We start from the raw sequence: 19,966 nt of genomic DNA, 5'->3' as shown, positions 1-19,966 counted from the left end.
CTGGATTTTTTTTTTTTTTTTTTTTTTGCACAGAAAGGTCATTTGTTTCAACCAGGGGTCATATTGCACTTGTCCTGTTTGGATGGCCAGCGCTGAATGGCAGGTGGAATCAGACGGTTATACACACACTGTGTAGAAATGTCCGTTTGACCAGAGAACATGGATTCATCACTTCGCACACGTCCGCCTGCAGCCAGCCAGCCAGCAGGGGCGCTGCACCTTTCAGAAGTGATCATGAAAGTGAAGTGATTGTCACTGTGAGACACGGCAGCACAGCACACGGTGACACAGTGAAACCTGTCCTCTGTATTTAACCATCATCCTTGGTGAGCAGTGGGCACCATCACTGGCACCGGGGGATTGCAGCGTGTGGGGACGGTACCTTCATCAAGGGGACCACCTTGGCGGGTTGGGATTCGAACCGGCAACCTTCAATTATGAGTCCGTTTCCTGAAACGCTATGCCACCACTGAGGAAGACGACCGTCTCTTTGGCCCATTCTCTACTAAAAGAACATTTTCTTTTCTTTGCGGCTGAGATGTTACGTGTTCGGTTTTTATCCCCTTCACCAGACACACAGTCTGGACATATTGATTGACGTCCATCACTGCGCTCTTCTCAGCTAGTGAATGAATGTCTGCGTCATTCCAAACGGCAGAAATTTGCGTTTGGTTTTTCTATTCTGGCATTAGTGGTCACGTCCAGGAAGAAGATGATTGTAAGATACCTGATCTTCTGGTTTTGTGGGATCTTTGATCATCATGTAATGAACTCAGACGGGAATTCAGGTCCTATTATTAGCAGCCATTTTAATCCCCAGGGCAGAACGGGGGGGTAGAGTTCTAAATCCGCCCCAAACCGGAACAGCAGCCGATGGTGACGGAGCGACTTAAATCCTCCTAAAAACAGTGACGATGCTTTCATGTTAATTAGCTTTTAAATTATGAAACCAGCTCACTGGGTCATAGGTTCCCTAAAAAAACCTGCATTGCAGAACATTGCAATAGGATGGAATGCTGACCGGTGATAAAAAAAAATCTTCTGCTGCTGGCGGTGCAGTAATTTATATCTATTATGCCGTTATTCGCGTCTGTAGGCAGAGATCTGAAAACAAACCAAGGTGTTAATGCGCATAGAGCTGGTGATGGAGGCGCCGTCTGGCTTCAGCCATGAGGAATTCTAATGGTGCGGAGGCTGGCATGTCACGCCCCACCTAAAAGCCCATCCATCCACCAGCCAGCTCCAGTTAATGGGTGGGAGGAGGGGGGGCGATCAGTCATGGCCGCCAGGCCTTCACCTCCCACCCACATCAACCTCGAACCTTTTATTTTTTTATTAAATATGCACCAACACTCTTCATTAATCAACCACAGTCATCGGTGATGTCAAATGAATTTATTAAATAAGAAAAGAAAATTCTGAATAAATTACAAGTGAGCATAGTTAATATATAAATTCACCAGCGTTTGTGATGTTTGTGATGTCTGATGTTCTCACCTTTCGAGGCAGGAGAAGAGCCTCCTCTGATGATGAGGGTGTGAACGCAGGCGTCCATGGCTGCATTATTAACGGAGTAAACACCACGTGACTGTTTTTACAGATGACTTGTTAGCCCACGGCACTCGTGGCATTTAAACATCCCCCATGATGCTCCACCAGCAGCTCAGCGAATTTACGCCCATGCAATGACAGTCACTGCAGCATAATACCAACATCATCACAGTTGAGGACCAAATGGCGCTGGGGGGCGCTGTTAAAAGATGTGCTTCAGGTGCTTGATGCCGTAGGTCCTGAAGAAGACCAGAAGGATGAGGGTCCACAGGCCCAGGATGAATCCGTCTGGCGGGTGCCAGTCCTTCTGCTTGGGTTTCTGCAGAGTATACACACACACACACACACACACACACACACACACACACACGACCACCACATCATCATGTTGTGTTTGGATATTACGGTTTTAAATTAAACATGCAGAACCAGTCACATTTATATGCTAATGAGCTCCAGAATATTGTAATGCAAAGAAAGACCGCCATCTCAAAAAGAAAAAAAAAATTCTCTGGGTGGAGGCGGGTGATGGTGGTGCAGAGTGGTTTTTGGGTGGAGGAGGCAGGTGGTGGTGCAGGGTGGTTTTGGGTGGAGGAGGCGAGTGGTGGTGGTGCGGGGTGGTTTTTGGGTGGAGGAGGCGAGTGGTGGTGGTGCGGGGTGGTTTTTGGGTGGAGGAGGCGAGTGGTGGTGGTGCAGGGTGGTTTTTGGGTGGAGGAGGCAGGTGGAGAAGGTGGTTTTTGGGTGGAGGAGGCAGGTGGTGGTGCAGGGTGGTTTTTGGGTGGAGGAGGTGGGTGGAGAGGGTGGTTTTTGGGTGGAGGAGGCATCTGGTGGTGCAGGGTGGTTTTGGGGTGGAGGAGGCGGGTGGAGAGGGTGGTTTTTGGGTGGAGGTGGGTGGTGGTGGTGCAGGGTGGTTTTTGGGTGGAGGAGGCGGGTGGTGGTGGAGGGTGGTTTTTGGGTGGAGGAGGAGAGAGGTTTTGATGGAGGGTGGTTTTGGGTGGAGGAGGCAGGTGGTGGTTCAGGGTGGTTTTTGGGTGGAGGTACTTTTCAGGATTTCTATGCAGCTCAGGTGGACATGATGGAGCAGTTTAATGTGTTTTTTTCACTGCAGAGTGTCTGGCACTGACCCAGATATCAACGGCAGATGGGAGCTGCCCTCCAACACACACACACACACACACACACACACACACACACACACACACAGGGCCTGGATACAGAGTTGAGCTGCAGGCCTGTGATTATGAAGAATCTGATCCATATTAGGGAACTAAGGAACGAAGGTAGACAACACAATCACACACACATACAAAGGTTTGTAAGGGTCTGGCAGCTGTGTGAGACGTGGTGTGTGTCCATGTCAAAGAATAATCTGCATGAAATGTTCTCTGACATTTTAATTTATGTGTTTTCATGCATGTGTATGTGTAGTGTGTGCGTATGTGTTGAGTGTGTGTGTGTGTGTGTCCTGCAGTATGAGCTGCTGACTGATGTTTTCTGACAGAAATCAACTCCGATGAAGCCCAGCAGAGCAGACAGCCTTCAATCTTCATCTCCAACCTTCTGTCACCCCCCCCCCCCCCACACACACACACACACACACACACACACACACCACCCACTGAGGACTAAACCTAAATGTACAAAGAAAACAGGACTGAAGTGATTGTCACAGTGATTGTGATACACAGCGGCACAGCACATTGTGCGCACAGTGAAATTTGTCCTCTGCATTTAACCCATCACCCTCAGCGAGCAGTGTGTGGGGACGGTGCTTTTGTTCAGTGGCACCTCAGTGGCGCCTTGGCGGATCGGGATTCAAACCAGCAACCTTCTTATTACGGGGCCGCTTCCTTAACCACTAGGCCACCACTGGCCCGTGAGTGTGTGAGTGAGTGAGTGTGCGCACGTGTGTGTCAACTCTTCTCAGAAAGTCAGTTATAACCAGCAGGTCCTTGCCCACCCTGACCCGGCGTCTGAGATGAAACGAGGCGAGCGAACGTACAGCACGCCGCCGCGCCTGAGACAGGGAGGGCCGTCCGTTGCTATGGAGACGCACCTGGTGCACTGTAGGGCTTTCAATCAGGGGCGTGAAGTGCAGCATTAGATCAGAAGGTCCCTGGTCCACCTGCTGGTGTAGAGTAACTAACAGCAGCTTCATCACTTCAGCTCTTCCTCTTTGTGTGTTTAAAGTTCATATTTATTGTATATTTGTGAGGTTTTGAAACAGAATTTGTGTCGTCACACCAGTTTAAACATCGTCCCGAGATCGTATTCGTCGAACCGTCCTGCCCCCGCAGCAGCTTCATTACGCTGCCGGCTTTTTAATTTCCCTTTCATGAAACTTCCAGGCGTTTCCTTTGATAATGAATATGAGAAGATGGGTTCTGGACACCAGGTCTGCACCTTCACAAGTCCAAAATGAGCCATGTTCATTCATCTTTAATAAGATCCTACACACGGCTTAATGATATTTACAAAAATTCTATTTACCGCATACAGCACAGCGGTGACGTCTCTCCACACTCGCGCCCCCAACTGCCAGCAGGCCCAGCGCCCCACCAAAGCTCCAGGGGGGTCACCAAAGCTCCAGACTCTCACTCCCTGACTGTCTAAAGACAAACAAGCCTGTTCGCGTGCAAAATCGTGATTTCGATATATCGTTCAGCCCTGATCCTGCAACAAACATGAGCTTTCAAACGGACAATACTTTAATATATAATAATAATATTAATAATAATATTAATAATGAGGTTGTGAAGGCTTTTTACATTTTCAGACAGCAGAAGGATGTAAATCCTCTACCAGATCATACTATTAGGTTTATTATCATTATCAGTATTATTATTAGCAGGCACAAGAGCCCAACAGGAAGGGCTTCCTGGGCTTCATGTTAGATGATCAGAGAATCGGTGGAAGTGAAGTCCTCACTGACCCTCAGCTCATCTGCTCCAGAGATGCCCACAGCTGATGACATCAGAAAGTTCACCAGTCACCAGAATGCCTTGAGCGTTCTTCTGCCCTCAATTAATGTCACACACACACACACACACACACACACACACACACACACAGTTCTTGATGTTCTCTCTTGTCCTGTAAAGACTGGGTTCTTCTCGCCAGGCATGTTTCTGCCCTTCTCCTGACCTGGACCACCTGATCAACCAGAACTCAGCCTGCAGTTCTGCTCTGACCCGTTTTCCAGTCCAGTCATGGTGCTGCCATCCACAGCAGGTTCTCCTGTGTTCACCTATCATGTGATCCAGCAGGCGGGTCTTTTATGGCATCATACTATAAAATCAACACTAGGAACGCACTCAACGTGTAACTCAATACAATACTCAATACTAGTCTTGCAATACTTGCAGACATATTATGATTGAAAACGTGACTAATTGTAAGTAACATTTAAACTTGGACCTGCCACGCCACACTTCCAAGTTCACCTGATACGTCCCGTGGTCATGTGATGTTCTGTCTGTGTTCTCTGTCTCGTTTGTGTTTTCCTTTTTGTAGGACGAGCCTGTAATGGAACTCCTCCCATGCCTGACGCCGATTCGTGCTCCAGTCGAAGTGGGACTTTTAAAGATGCCGTGGGTCCGCCGAGAAGGTGGAAATATGTGAGACATACGTTAAACGTACGTACGTGTTTTTTAAAATAGTTAAAAACGTTCGTTTCCCTCCCGCTTTGGGAGGGAATACAACCTTTTTAGAAAGGGTAACATGCTACGTTGAGAGAGCATGTAGTGGTGCAGGACAAAGCTGATGAACGGGGAGATCCTGCTGTGTCTGCAGCATCAGTTTCTGTCCCTGTTACTTACTCCCCGGGCGAGGAGGGACCGTGTGAGAAGCTCATCTGTCTCACTTGTCTTTATCAAACTCTGTCTGCTTTGTTCTCCGACACCCCCTGAAGGAACGTCTGTCATGCGACATGACGTTGACGCTCATGCTCCCATCAGGCAGTGATGCAGTCTGAGGTGACCTACTTGTTGGAGAACGTCCATGCCTACTGGTCCCTAAGCCTGATGGGACCTCTGGGTTCTGTACTGACTACAGAAAGGTTAACGCGGTGACTAAACCAGATTCATTTCCGCTACCTTGGATGGAGGACTGCGTAGACAAGGTTGGTGCAGCCCGAGTGGACACGAAATTGGACCCCCAGCAGGGTTATTGGCAGGTCCTGTTGACTGAGATCTCCGCCTTTGTTCCACCTGATAACTTTATGCTGTACATGCTCCTGCTACCTTCCACCCTTAATATGTAAAGTCCCCTGCTGAGAAGCTTATCTAGATGATGATATAATCCACCTGGACCCAGCACATTGAGACATTAAAAAGTCCATTGAAGTGCCTTCGGGATGCGTTGCTCAATCTCGCAAAATGTGAATTCCTACTTAGGAAAGGAAAATGGGTGAAGATCTGCCTGTGGAGGCCAAAGTTCAGGCTCTCCTGAATTTTCCTGTCCCCACTTCGAAACGGGAATTGCGCCTTTTTTTTTTTTTTTTTTTTTAGGGATGTCTGGATTTTATCACTTCTCAGACGTGCTTCGTGGCAGCGCGGCCTCAGAGAAAGAAGCTCTAGCCCTCCCGGTCCTCTGGTTTTTTGATCTGTATGAAGAACTCGAATCAAAGTATTATGGAAACCAAGTATAATGTTTTAGCGGACATGCTGTCGCAGACCTTTAGAAATATGGAAATTGCGTTAATCAACACGTGCTGGGGTGTTACGTCCCGTGGTCATGTGAAGATTCTCAGTCATCCAGGTGAACTTGTCTGAAGGTTGAGTCATTAAACGTTCTGCGGATGCAGAATGAAACGCCTCTAAATTAAAGAAAGAAGGTCCAGTTGCCGTGACTCGACTTTCACATTGTCTAGTTTGTGCTTTCGTTTTGTAGGAGGAGCCTGTAATGGAACTCCTCCCATGCCTGACGCAGATTCGCGCTCCAGTCGGAGGGGGACTTTTAAAGATGGCGTGGGAAATACGCGTCTAGCCTGCGCTTCTTGGCGGCCTGACTGCTTCGTGTTCGTAGCGTTTCCCTCTCGCTTTCCTGTCTAGACCAGGACGTAACACAGGCGGCGAAGCTACATTATGGACTTGCTTTGTTCACATTTGAATCTCAATCGGATTTAATTCTCACACATTTATATAAAGACGACTCGATTGCCGTGGAAATGGAACCAGCAGCACCTCTCGCCAACATACGGCACAAAGGCGAGAGACTACAGTCCCATTTCTACCAGCTGCTCACCTGATGGATAATCTGGGCCACGGGCAGCTGGTCGACGTATGCCAGCGCTGTCTCAGTATGCGGCTCGCCTCCGAATCGCCTGGAACAGAGAGAAAGAGCAGAGCTCAGGGCCCCGGGGTTACAGAAATCATACAGGGGGCCCGAAGTGACAGAAGCGCCCACGCTCTGTGCCCCAGCTGGGTCACTTGCATGGATGGAGATCTGACGCGAGCTCCGCCCAACCACGTTTCATCTCCGAAAGAGCAACAGACCTCCGGAGAAGCGGCACAGATGATGCATCAAAAATGGCCCACAAAGTCACCGTTACCTGCTGCTAATAATAGATATTTACAACCGACATCAAAGTTCCGGCCGTGACGTCACGTCTCCACGCTGACTAGTGACGGGAGACGTGGAGAGAGATCATCTACACCGGCGGCACCACCACGGGTGGAGATTCACCTCCAGCCAGATACTCAGCCGACCGCAGAGGCAGAAATCAATTCAAAAGGAAGCAGCAGAAGAAGAAAGACCTTTTCAAATTTCCTTTGAGGAAAGTGATTGATAGGTCACTTTAGAGGGATCTGAAGGTGGAGAGGGAGAAAACCCCAGCAGGCGAATCAGCATCTCAGAGCAGCTGTACGTGTAACCAAATAAATACCAAATGTTTCAGTCCGGGTGGAAGGAACAGAGTCCCAAGAATGAATGATGGCAAAGATTATTTAATAATATGACATGAAATATTAACACATCTGTTTCATGTCATGCGTCGACCAACAGTTGGACAAACATGAACCAGAAATGAACTGTTCACCGTTTCCCAGCCATTACCCAACGCCTACAAGTCATTTACATTTACAGCATTTACCAGACGCCCTTACCCAGAGCGACTTACAGTCAGTAGTTACAGGGACAGTCACCCCCCTGGGGACACTCAGGGTTAAGTGTCTTGCTCAGGGACACAATGGTAGTAAGTGGGATTTGAACCTGGGCCTTCTGGTTCGTAGGAGAGTGTGTTACACACTAGGCTACTACTACCCAAAATGGAGGGATTTTCACAGCATAGAAATATAGAATATTAAAACACCACTGTGGAGAATTTTTCACATTTTATTAATAATTACACATTTAGCACACAATTAATGTAAATAATTAGTTAAAGACTAATGCTTGCTATAATGTTTAAGAGTACTGTGTGTGGGGGAAAGAGTCGTAATGAGTCGTAACGAGCCGTAACAGTGCACTCGCACGTTCACAATGAGTGACAAGATACAGCAGAACCATACGTGTGCGTAATAAATTCGTATTTGATCTCATATTCTCGGTTTGTTTATTAAAAAGCTCAGCGTCCCTGAGGCCCAAGTGTCAGACAGGGTTCTGCCCTCACCACAGCTACCCTGACCCAGCGACTTCCAGGAACCCGATCATCAATCCCCGTCCGGAGGGATCCGTTTCCAGATAAAATAACCGAACGTCACGTCGGACTGAAGCGATGACGCGCTGAAGTGGTGATCGGCATCTGGAAGATCAGATGATCGCCACAGAGGGTTCAAAAATCCGTGGTTCGACCCGCATGCTGCTTCTCCTCTGCACTCCACCCCATTTCACACTAAGAACATAAATCTGCTACCGGGCGGCGTACAGAACACAACGCCGGCTGCATCCGTGCAGACTGCGAGTTCCTCCCCTTGGTGGACGCGTCGTGACGTTTCACTTCTCCTGACGTTTAATTACAGAGCGAGCGCCATCTTCACCCTCAGCAGGGCCAGGCAATCTCATAAACGCCCTCAGCAGAAGACACAATACAGCCAGTGGGGAGTCCATTAAAAAAAAATAAGACTTCCACATAAAACCCAATTTACTTAATGGAGCCCTGCGGCGCCGCCGCTGAGACCGCGAGGAGCACGGCAGGATGGGAAATTAGGGAAGGCGCGTAAAACCCAGGACAAATCCACACTGACCGTTCATTTAAACCCCACCATGGTCACACGGCCTGGATCGCCAGTTGTGGTTCATTTAACCTCTGTTTCAGGAGAAGGGAAGGTCAAAGGGTAAAAAATGTTTTAGAGGGCATGCAATTTCACACAAACGCGAGGACACGTGAACGACAAACATCGATTTCAGAGGATTAAGTGTTTCCAGTGGTCAGCAGACGGGGTGGGTCGGTCCACGGTAACTCACCAGTAATACAGCATAAGCGAAAGACAATGTGGGGGTAACTAAGCGCGCTATATTCACTGCAGCTGCCCGGGAGATCCTCATTACGCATGCTAATTAGTGGAAAAGCAGCTCGGATTATCTGTGCGGTTTAAGAACACAACTGGCAACCCAGAAGTCGTTCAGCTTCCTCAGTCTGAGGACATCACTCTGTCCATCACTCACATGCCTACGTCAACACTAAAGATTAATTCAGTTTTAAATAAAAATTTACATAGAAAATCAAAGTCACAAACCACCTTTATTACCTCGGCGCACTAAGAAGTGAGCGGGTAAGCGGAACGGGACATTTGGCAGACACCCTTATCCAGAGCGAATTACAACGTGCTTTCATGTTACCATCAACGAGGCAATTAAGTAATCAGTTCTGCTTCGCTAGGACTCAAACCATGAATACAGTCATTTTACTCACTGGGTTATAGTTTGCCTTAAATAAGTCAGACTATAAGAAAGTTAAAAGTATTCTCTAAAGGGGAAGGTCTCCTGTTTGAAAAACTCATCGACTGTGCTGTTCTGACCTCGAAGGGAAGTTCATTCCATTTTGGGTGTGACTGAGTTGTAGATAAAGGGCGCTGAGATGAAATGTCAGTTAGACGTGCAGAGAATTGAGCGGCATGTACAACTGAGGGAGGAAAAAAAAGAAGAGGAGTTGTGTGTCGTCGGCATAGCAGCGGTAGGATAACCCATGTGAGGAAATGACCTCACCAGGTGATCTCATGTAGAGGGAGAAAAAGGAGAGGACCGAGTACTGAGCAATGAGGGACGCCAGTGGAGAGTCTGCGTGAAGCAGACGTGGATTCTTTCCAAGTCACTTGGTATGACCGCTCATCAAGGTAGGAAGAAAACAAAGCCATGCGGAGCCCTGAATTCCGAGCCTCCTCAGAGTGGATTGATTGTGGAGAGGTCGAGGAGAATAAGAACCGATGAGAGTTTTGCTGATCTGGCAACATGTAGCTTCTCAGAAACAGCCAGAAGGACTGTCGCTGTAGAATGACCTGCTCTGAAGCCAGACCTGGGAGGTTGTTCTGAGACAGGTGAAGTGATGGCTGATTGTAGACACAGCGCTCAATGACTTGAAGAAATGAGAGAAGAGACACTTGATGTCTGATGTCTGTAGGACCAGCGGTGGGCAGTGAGCAGTCATGACAGGCGCCCGGGGAGCAGTGTGTGGGGACGGTGCTTTGCTCAGTGGCACCTCAGCGGCACCTTGGCGGATGACGATTCGAAACGGCAACCTTCTTGCATTGGTGGTTCAGTGGTGGTTCGCCTGTCATGGCTGCCCACTGCTCACCAAGGGTGAATGTTAAAAGCAGACGACAAATTTCACCGTGTCACTGTGTGCTGTGCTGCAGTGTCTCACAATGACAAATCACTTCACTTTTATTTTATAACAAGAAAGCGAATTTAAACCAATACAAAAAAAAAACAAAACTGAATGGACTACAAATAAGTGGAATAAGTGTTTGACGTGTATCTGGGTGAACGTGGTTGTCACCATGATTGTAAAACCCTCGATACGGCTTCCCTCACTGTGGCGGCCATGTTTACCTGCTTTCTAACATTATGGCCTTTCACTTTCTGATTACGGGTCCGCTTCCTTAACCTCCAGGCCACGACTGCCCCAGGATGCGATTGTGGCCATTTTTCTTTTTTAATCGAAAATATAAAATATTGAAATGGTACATTTGACACTCTGTGGTAGAACAGCAGGTCACCAATATCAGACGAACATCTCCTGACTGTCAACAGTACTTCATTAAGTGAAAGAGGTCTCCAGAAGATGTGAGTCCATGGCCCTGGCAGTGACCTGAAGTCATGAGGGATTTATTCTGCTTACCCTGACAGACATCATGCACCGAAACCAGCTGTGGAGAGACGAGCAGGGAAGACACGGCAGCACCACCCCGTGGTCAGACGCTGGTGATGCAACATGTTCAAAGCCATTCACACTCATGGCCTTACTTATTCACACTTATTAACTATTTTAATTCATTAGATGGTTTTCTCGCATATTTTAATAGAATGAGCTGTAGACAATTTTTTAATCAAAACTGCAACCAGAATTGAATTAGAAAAAATAAGCAATACAATAAATAGAAAGATAATTAGCTAAATAAACCTAAAATAAAATCCATAGAAATGTTGCATGTGTACCTGGGTGGATGTCTGAAGGCCACAACCGAGCCTGCAGACGCGTGACGTGGTGTCTAAACAGGGCTCTAGACTAACTTTTTGCACGGGTTGTACTAGTGCACCAGCACAAAAGTGATGATATCGCATTTAATACCGCAGTTTTACCGGTTCACACTTTCCTTTTTACATTGGTAACTTTGTTACAAGTCAATACTGCCTAAGTTCTTTATCTGAAGCGCAGTTATCCAAGAAAGGTAACTTACTGAAAATGTGTTGGTGCTTAAAGTGCCTCACTGAGCTGGGAAAAAAAAAAAAAAAAAAAAAAAAAAAAAAAAGTAATAAAAAGAAAATCTAAATGAAAAGTGTGAGTGTTTTAATGGCTTGAACTTGATTTTCATCTCGGTCTGATTATCAGCGGGGAGAGGAGACACTGGACCAGGACTTTTATCCCTGCTCGTAATGTGTTTTACAGACGCATTATGCTTTTCCAGAGGTTAATTTCTATTAAATGCACGGTTCGGTGACGTGTCAGGTGATTAGTGCTAAAATGGAAGTTGCGGCGGTGAATCTGACATTGGCTTCTGACGATTACGAAAGCAAAGTCTGAGGTGTGGGAAACAAACTTTGACCATGAAAATTTACGTAAAAAAATGTATAAATGACCCATAACAATCACAAAGCATGAAAGTGAAGTGATTGAGACACTGCAGCATACGGTGAAACGTGTCCTCTGTATTTAACCACCAGCCTTGGTGACAGTGGGCACCATGACAGGCGCCCGGGGAGCAAAGTGTGGGGACGGTACCTTCATCAAGGGGACCTCAGTGGCACCTTGGCGTATCGGCAACCTTCTGATTATGGGGCCACTTCCTTAACCGCTAGGCCACCACCGCCCCACCAGTCAGGTTGGCCAAAATTAAAAAGAAATATATATACAACTTCACCTTCTACAGAAACCGACCCTGAATGACGATGATGACAACGTTCAAACACTCTCAACTTACTGAGGAAAATCGAATTTGAGGATGTTTCCACTAAATTGAGAAGTTGAGTACTCGCTTTATGGTGCTGAATGGTCCAGTGTTCAGTGGATCAGATTTATCTTCTCATCTCTAATACAATCATTGCTAAGCAACATCATTCAGCAGCAGCTGGTCACATGACCCTGTGACTGTAAATGACTGTAAACTTATACGTAAGTGACTGTAAATTTATACTCACTTCTCTTGCTCTAACGGGATTCCGGGCACAGTCAGATTGATGGTTTCCATGGTGATCTCCACCTTGCGGACACTGCCAAAGAAGTCGGTGATCAGGACGCTGCCCGGGTCCCTCTGGAACAGGTCGGTACGGTGGCCCGGTGTAGACACACACTGGCTTTTGGGGCAGACTTTAAACTGCAACACAGAACAAGAGTCACTAAAAAGGTCCCCATCTGAGAGGGGACAATGCTCAGGTGACACGCTGATGATGCCATGTACCCACGGCAATGCTCATACTGTACACATCTTGTGGCGTGAGGCGCAATGGGCTAAACAGGACAATTCCGCCGCGGGCTCAATCGGTTCCCTCCACATGCAGCCACTGCTGAGCTATTCCAGGACCAGGAGGTCACTGCCCTTCCGCCATGTCAGCACACACACTCGTACATTTCAGAGCACGTGGAGAACTCACTAAATCACTAAAAGATGAAGCTCAGCGATGTGAAGAGCCTCAGTCCAGCGGGGACGGGGATGAAGTTCCTCCTTCATTATCGTTACCAAAATAAGAGTTGAAATTGAAACAGCATTTCATTTGATTGTGTGCATATTGTCAAAATCAATGTGTTAATTGTTGTGATTCACACATTCTTTATTTTTAATAAAAATAAAACATTAATGCAGCCCTCAGAACAACATACGCATTTGTAGCTGCGTTCGATGGGTGTTTCACTGCCATTCACCCGCCGCTGTTTAACGCATATCGGCAGAAATATACTCGCTGTGATATGCGTATCCGTACACAGTTGCGTTAATAACGTTTGTGCTGATATCCTTATTCTGTGCATCTGTAGTGTGTACTCCTTACCACAAGGGGTTAGTGTTGAGGTCGCAAACCAAACCAACTTGCTCAACCAACAGAGGTCCTCAAACGTGGACCTCTTGACTGTTGAGTGCAGATCTTGCAACACTGGCACTATAAAATTACGCAGGTATTATATCTCCATATACGTTCCGTGTTTGAGTACGTGCACAAAACTCGGTACGTACACTCGTACGTAGTTCACAGCAAGTTTATTTCTGCCTTAATGCACGTTGCTGTTTAAGAGTTAAGTAACCTCTAGTCTAAAGAAATTTTATTAATTATGATTAATTCTCAACTAATTCTTTTTTAAAAATTGAACTAAATCACACATTTCAATTCAATTGACAGGCCTCATACTTTTACTGAAGATTACTTGTGTTAAGGATGGGTGGTAGTAGCCTAATTGCCTCTGAACCAGAAGACCAGACAGTCGTGTTCCTGAGCAGGACACTTGACCAGGGGGACTGTCCCCGTCACTACTGACTGTAAGGCGCTCTGGATAAGGAGGTCTGATGGTTTACTCCAGGATTATGATGTAAAAGGTACATGCAGCTGTAGCGGGTATGAGAGGATTAAGGACAAACACTGGCCAGCTGTCCACTCTAATGGACAGTTGTGGGTTTTAATTTGACCTGCGTGCCTCTGGCTTCTTTCATACGAGGATAAAGCCCCCAGGAGAAAATCCGTAATATTGATGGTAATCCTAAAGAACAGTTGGCGGAGGATGTTAAAGTACAGGTTAAAATGAATAAAAACGCTGCACAACAAGGATCCTCTCTGAAGTTCTGCAAGTGACGCTCAACACAGAGCAGCTGAGCCAGAGGCTGAGGGGCCGAGACCCCCGGGCAGCAGATAAAAGAAAAGGAAGCGAGTCCCCCGGGCAGAAGATAAACGGAACGGCCGAGCAGCAACCTCCACTGTGCCTGCGGCGTAAAGGTCCACCGCCTGTCCCTTTCAAACACCTGTGACCTACAGCCACATTAGCCATTCTGTTTCTGGTGGTCACCCAGTCCCTACAACCTGAGCTTTCATCTGTGTGTGTGTGTGTGTGTGTGTGTGGTTATAGTACTAAAAACTGCTCCTCTCACTGTTGTCTGAGGGTAAGTACAACAATGAAACGGAGCACAAAACCTTCTTACCAAGTCGTTCATGTTGGCCTGGCTGGCAGGGTGGATGTCCTCCAGGAACTCCAGCAGGTAGAAGGTGTACCGGTCCATCAGGTGGACTCCAATAGCCAGGTCTGGCTGATGCTACAGAGAAACATATTCATTCATTGGGTCAATTATCACAAACTGACAGATAAAACAAGGTCATTACGAAATCCCACCCTCATCCATTTACATTTACAGCATTTATCAGACGCCCTTATCCAGAGCGACTTACAGTCAGTAGTTACAGGGACAGTCTCCCTGGAGCAACTTAGTGTTAAGTGTCTTGCTCAGGGACACAATGGTAGTAAACCTGGGTCTTCTGGTTCACAGGCGAGCGTCTTAACCACTAGGCTACTACCACCACGGCCGCTGCTTACCGACAGCGAGTCCTCTCCAACCTGACTGCTGGCCAGGGCCATCAGATTTGGGGAGTAGAACCTCTCGTACATGGAGGCGCCCTGGCAGGTGTCGATGATGAAGAGGAGCTCGTTGTACCTGAGAGGAGGAATGACAGATGAGTGATTAATTCATCTGAGTGATCACCTATAAAGCTTTGCATGGTCTTGCTCCAGTTTTTCTTGGTAACCTACTAGTCCCTCGTAACCCACCAGACTCCCTTGGTTCTCTGGGAGAAGGCTTACTGGCTGTGCCCCATGTACACAAGGTCACTACTTCTGCAGTCTAGTCTTTATACAACACTCCCCTCGCCATTAGTGCCAGTAGTTAGTGCCACCTAGTTCTCCACCCATTTACTGTCATTTGTTGCTAACTCGTCACTAACTCACTCTTCTCTTTTCTCTACCCTTCACCATCCCCTCCACTGTTTTCCCCTTATGAGGTCATAAGGGGACAAATTCCAGATGCGACCATCTGAGCTGCTGTTCTCTGAACGGTGAAGCAGAATGACAAAAACACTCTTTACACTTATTGCCGTTTCTAGCCACTGCAGGACTGTAGACACCCAGACACTTGTTCAGACCCTGGTAATCTGACGACTGGAATACTGTAAATCCCTCCGTACAGGTGTACCTCTGAATACCATCCTGGCATTTTTATTTTAACCGACTTGCCGCCTCTTCTGTGGTATAAATTACAATCTGTCCTGTTTCCGTGGAGTTCACAGAAGATACAGACCCGATGAGAGTCCCAAACAGAGGACAATCGAGCCACCAATTACGCCGCCGGCAGCTGAAGGCCACGACGTGGGAAATAAACTGTCTGAGAAACACCGCTGGTTTACTTTCCGGTTTAATTACACCCATCAGCCAATTAAAGGCAGGAGGCATCTCACGGAAAATTAACTTGGAATACTCCATTTCCACAGGCTTCATCTGATGTAGAATTATTCAGACTAGAACCAGACAAGAAGGACCGGAGACCTTTAAATATTATATTATGAACCGCGATTAATCGTGATTAATTTGAGCTGACTGACTGCTCTGTGTTCAGGAAGGTCTTCTCCAGGGTCATGGCGAGCCCTTTTCAGACATGTCACCTGGTCAGCCTAGTCAGGTTCACGACCTTTCAGAAACCAACGTTCAGTCAGGCGGTGACGCACAACAGCAGGATGTGTGGAACATGCCCAACGTACCTCCTCTTCTGCCACATCTGCTCGAACGCGTCCGCCAGCTCAACGTTGCTGATCTCCTCCGAATCCTGGAACTTTAAGAATCCGTTCCCACCGTGACCTTTCGAGCAGACAGAGCAGCAGAATGAAGCGAAAGGTCAGAGGTCAGCCTGCCCTGTGCGCTCGCCTCACACGGCCTACCGGTCAGGTAGATGAGGATGTTGCTGTGGTCGTCTGAGAGCAGGCGCTTGGACCGCGGGGTGCTGGGCGGCAGTCGCCCGGTCAGAACGCGGAGGAAGTTCTCTACCGTAACCTGGACAAACAGAGAAATATGATCATGATCACCATATTCTATAAAAGACATTTTTCCGATTCTACCAGCCTTCAAAGGTTGATAAACTGGAATGGCTGCAGGGATGAACGTTACGTTACGAGTCACTGATTATCTGCTTATCTGCGAGAGAAGCGGGTAAAATGTCAAATTTTGATGGATCATAGCATCTCCAGAACGTTCTTGGTTTGAGAAAAGTGTTCCAAGGAAGGAAGATTGATGGCAGTGATGATGTCATGGGTGGCCAGGCTCTGATCTGATCTGATGAAAGAGCTGGTGTATCTCGATCTGCTGGAGAAGCAGGTTCTGGTGTCTGGTGAACAATCAGAGCCTTGCGGTTTGTTGCGTTTGGGGCTGTGAAGCTGCAGAATGGTCAGGGTGACCCTGGTGACCCTGGACCCATGGAGAAAAGGAAGATGGTGTTCTGGTCTTTTGAACCATGTGGTTGGAACCACATGCAGCATTTACCTGGACATGACACCGGGATGCACTATGGGAAGATGACTCGGTGGGATTCTGCTAGGAGAACTTGGTCTAACATCCATGTAGATGTTCCTTACTGAAACGTACCTCCTTACAATCAGTAGTTACAGGGACAGTCCCCCCCCCTGGAGACACTCAGGGTTATGTGTCTTGCTCAGGGACACAATGGTAGTTGGTGGGATTTGAACCTGGGTCTTCTGGTTCATAGGCGAGTGTGTTACCCGCTAGGCTACTACCACCCCTTACAGGAGCTTACAGGACCACAGCAGATGCCTTCAGAGGTCTAATGAGCCCATCTCTACAATAATGCTGTAATTACAGCAGGCTATAATAATGCTGTGAATACAGAGTGGTAATTGTTTTAATTATGTACTAATCGTTGTAACATGATAGTGTTTTTATTCAGAGCAGCGTCGACTCGCCTCGTATCCCCGGTAGTCCACCTCCACATCGTCCCCGTACACGTTCAGCTCCATGTTTTTGTGGCTGAACACCGTGGCTGGTTTGGGGTTTCTGTGGTTACAGGCCATGTCGTCCGCCAGCATCAGGACAATGTGGCTGGAAGGAGAGGGACACACGTCATGCACCCCAGAGGCGTCTGGGCGCCGAGTCTTCCGGCAGCGACGTACCTGTCTGGGATGCCCAGTCTCTTCACACTTCTGTAGACGGAGAGCGTGTTGGCCACATGGCGATAGTTGAACCAGAACCTGGAGGTGCAAACCTAGAGAAGCGTACAGATCACTGCCGGTGCGCTACACTGGAATAAAATGTTTTAAACGGTGTACGTCACTCACCAGCACGGCCCAGTTGTTGGTGTGGTCGCTCCGGAAGAAGCGCTCGGCCCTGGCCTGATGCAGAAGGAGAAAAGCGGACGTCCTGCCGATTAAAACGAAGTCTAATGCAACAGACGACGAGATCTCAGGCGCCACTGCGTGGGTGTGGCCGGCAAATCCTCGCCATCACAAACAGACTGTGCCAAGCCGTATGACGCACAGACAACTGCAATAATATTTGGCATCTTGCTCCATCAGGAGTAAAACTTTAGTAAAACGTGCGACCACCAGACGGTGACGGGAGACACACACACAGACAACTGGGGACAGAAGGGACACGTACGTCATCGTAAAATGGCTTTTCAGAACAAAAGAAATAAATATAAAGCAGCGCTAACATACATGGCCTGGCAGTTGCCTGGTGGGTTCGAGTCCCAGGTTCAAACCCCACTTACTGCCATCGTACCCCGAGTGTCTCCAGAGGGACAATGTCCCTGAAACGCTCTGGATGAGGGCGTCTGGTAAATACATGTCAGAGTCATGAGTAAAGTCTCTCTTATTCCAACCGTTTTTACGAGAGGATTACGAGAGTTTGGTGTCAGTGACATCGATGCCGGGTAAGAAACTACTTCCGCGTTTCCAGCCCTGATTGATATTAAGTGATGCTAGCTCACCAGCTACTTAGATAACTGCCATTCCTGTCGTTTCATAAAAAAAGGAAATGAACTCACCTTCACGTCGTTAGACTCGACATCAGGTAACCGATTTACGAACATTAACAGGACCAAAGTTGTAAGTATACTGCAGGTTAGCATCGTTAAGGAGGCGACACACACTCGGACTCACGAACTTCCGCTATCGCGGAGCCGCGTTTCAAAATAAGAGTCCCCAGAGCCGCACCCGGCTCTAGACCTCATTCCGTCATTTTTTTTTAAATAATAAGAGTCCTTTATGGATGATTTTTACGATATTTCCTTTGTCCCTAAGACTGGCTTTGCACCTTCAAATCATCTTAATTTTGATTACTTTTAATGTACTGTAATATTTACTCACATTGTGGTTTCTGTGCCTTGCATGTAAAGTCATTTCCAGAATTATGCTTGACTTAAGCATACTCGTGCACCTGGTGAACACTATCCCTAAAAATAAAGACATACAAATAAAGTTCCAGTATGAGTGAATATATTCTATAGCCTAATGTATCTTATTTAATATTACACAACGTGGAAAAATATCTGACCTGGAATAACATGACAATGGCAGTCACCATGTTTTATTTTTACTGTTTTTTAGGGAAAAGTCCATCTTGTTGCACACAAATCGGTAATGGCTGAGCACATCAGCCAGATGGAGTTGAAGACAAGAAAAAGACTGTAATTTATCTCTGTCCTTCTCTCGGTGTGTATTTTAGACATGAATGACCTCAGAGTAATGTTCCATTTGCACGGCGATGCAAGTTTATTTTATATTCAGTGCGGGGCGCGCATACAGTGAGGGGCTGGTCCGCGGAGCGCAGGACTCGCTGAGTCGCACTGAGACGAACTGAGTCGGACTGAGACGCGCCGACACGAACTGAGTCGCACTGAGACTAACTGAGACGAACTGAGTCGCACTGAGACTAACTGAGACGAACTGAGTCGCACTGAGACGCGCCGACACGAACTGAGTCGCACTGAGACTAACTGAGACGAACTGAGTCGCACTGAGACGAGCCGACACGAACTGAGTCGCACTGAGACTCACCGACACGAACTGAGTCGCACCGAGTCTCACTGAGACGGACTGAGACGCGCCGACACGAACTGAGTCGCACTGAGACTAACTGAGACGAACTGAGTCGCACTGAGACGCGCCGACACGAACTGAGTCGCACTGAGACTAACTGAGACGAACTGAGTCGCACTGAGACGCGCCGACACGAACTGAGTCGCACTGAGACTAACTGAGACGAACTGAGTCGCACTGAGACGCGCCGACACGAACTGAGTCGCACTGAGACTCACTGAGACGGACTGAGTCACGCCGACACGACCTGAGTCGGACTGACACGCACCGACACGAACTGAGTCGCACTGAGACTAACTGAGACGAACTGAGTCGCACTGAGACGCACCGACACGAACTGAGTTGCACTGAGACGAACTGAGACGCACCGACACGAACTGTGTCGCACCGAGACGGACTGAGTCGCGCCGACACGAACTGAGTCGGACTGACACGCACCGACACGAACTGAGTGGCACCGAGACGGACTGAGTCGCGCCGACACGAACTGAATCGGACTGAGACGGACTGAGATGCGCTGACACGAACCGAGTCGCATTGACACGAACTGAGTCGCACCGAGACGCGACACACGAGCATGCGCTGAGTTCTCATCGCCAGAAGAGAATCAGAACCTGCAGACGCGGAGATGAACACCAACGATGCCAAGGAATACCTCTCAAGAAGAGAGATCCCGCAACTGTTTGAG

At 47.8% G+C, this 19,966-nt stretch overlaps 2 protein-coding genes across 2 annotated transcripts in view; one reads left to right on the top strand and one right to left on the bottom strand.

Moving 5' to 3' along the window:
• Positions 1-1,380: 1,380 nt before the first annotated feature.
• Positions 1,381-18,352, bottom strand: LOC114789342 (GPI-anchor transamidase-like). Its single transcript, XM_028978651.1, has 11 exons — positions 18,225-18,352; positions 17,515-17,568; positions 17,350-17,441; positions 17,143-17,278; positions 16,108-16,219; positions 15,931-16,027; positions 14,717-14,834; positions 14,328-14,438; positions 12,346-12,521; positions 6,796-6,874; positions 1,381-1,870 (listed from the first exon to the last, which is right to left on the bottom strand). The coding sequence occupies exons 1-11, from the start codon at positions 18,306-18,308 to the stop codon at positions 1,754-1,756; spliced, it is 1,176 nt and encodes a 391-aa protein (XP_028834484.1). The 5' UTR covers positions 18,309-18,352; the 3' UTR covers positions 1,381-1,753.
• Positions 18,353-19,038: 686 nt separating this feature from the next.
• LOC114787865 (adenylate kinase isoenzyme 5-like) overlaps positions 19,039-19,966 on the top strand; it is a 40,609-nt gene continuing 39,681 nt past the window's right edge. Inside the window, exon 1 of the mRNA XM_028975768.1 lies at positions 19,039-19,966. Within this exon, the coding sequence (XP_028831601.1) occupies positions 19,907-19,966 (60 nt within the window). The 5' untranslated portion in view covers positions 19,039-19,906.

Source organism: Denticeps clupeoides, chromosome 4 (genome assembly GCF_900700375.1).
Source record: "Denticeps clupeoides chromosome 4, fDenClu1.1, whole genome shotgun sequence".
Classification (NCBI taxonomy): domain Eukaryota; kingdom Metazoa; phylum Chordata; class Actinopteri; order Clupeiformes; family Denticipitidae; genus Denticeps; species Denticeps clupeoides.
The sequence above is the reverse complement of the archived record's forward strand: the minus strand, read 5'-3'. Positions and strand labels throughout refer to the sequence as shown.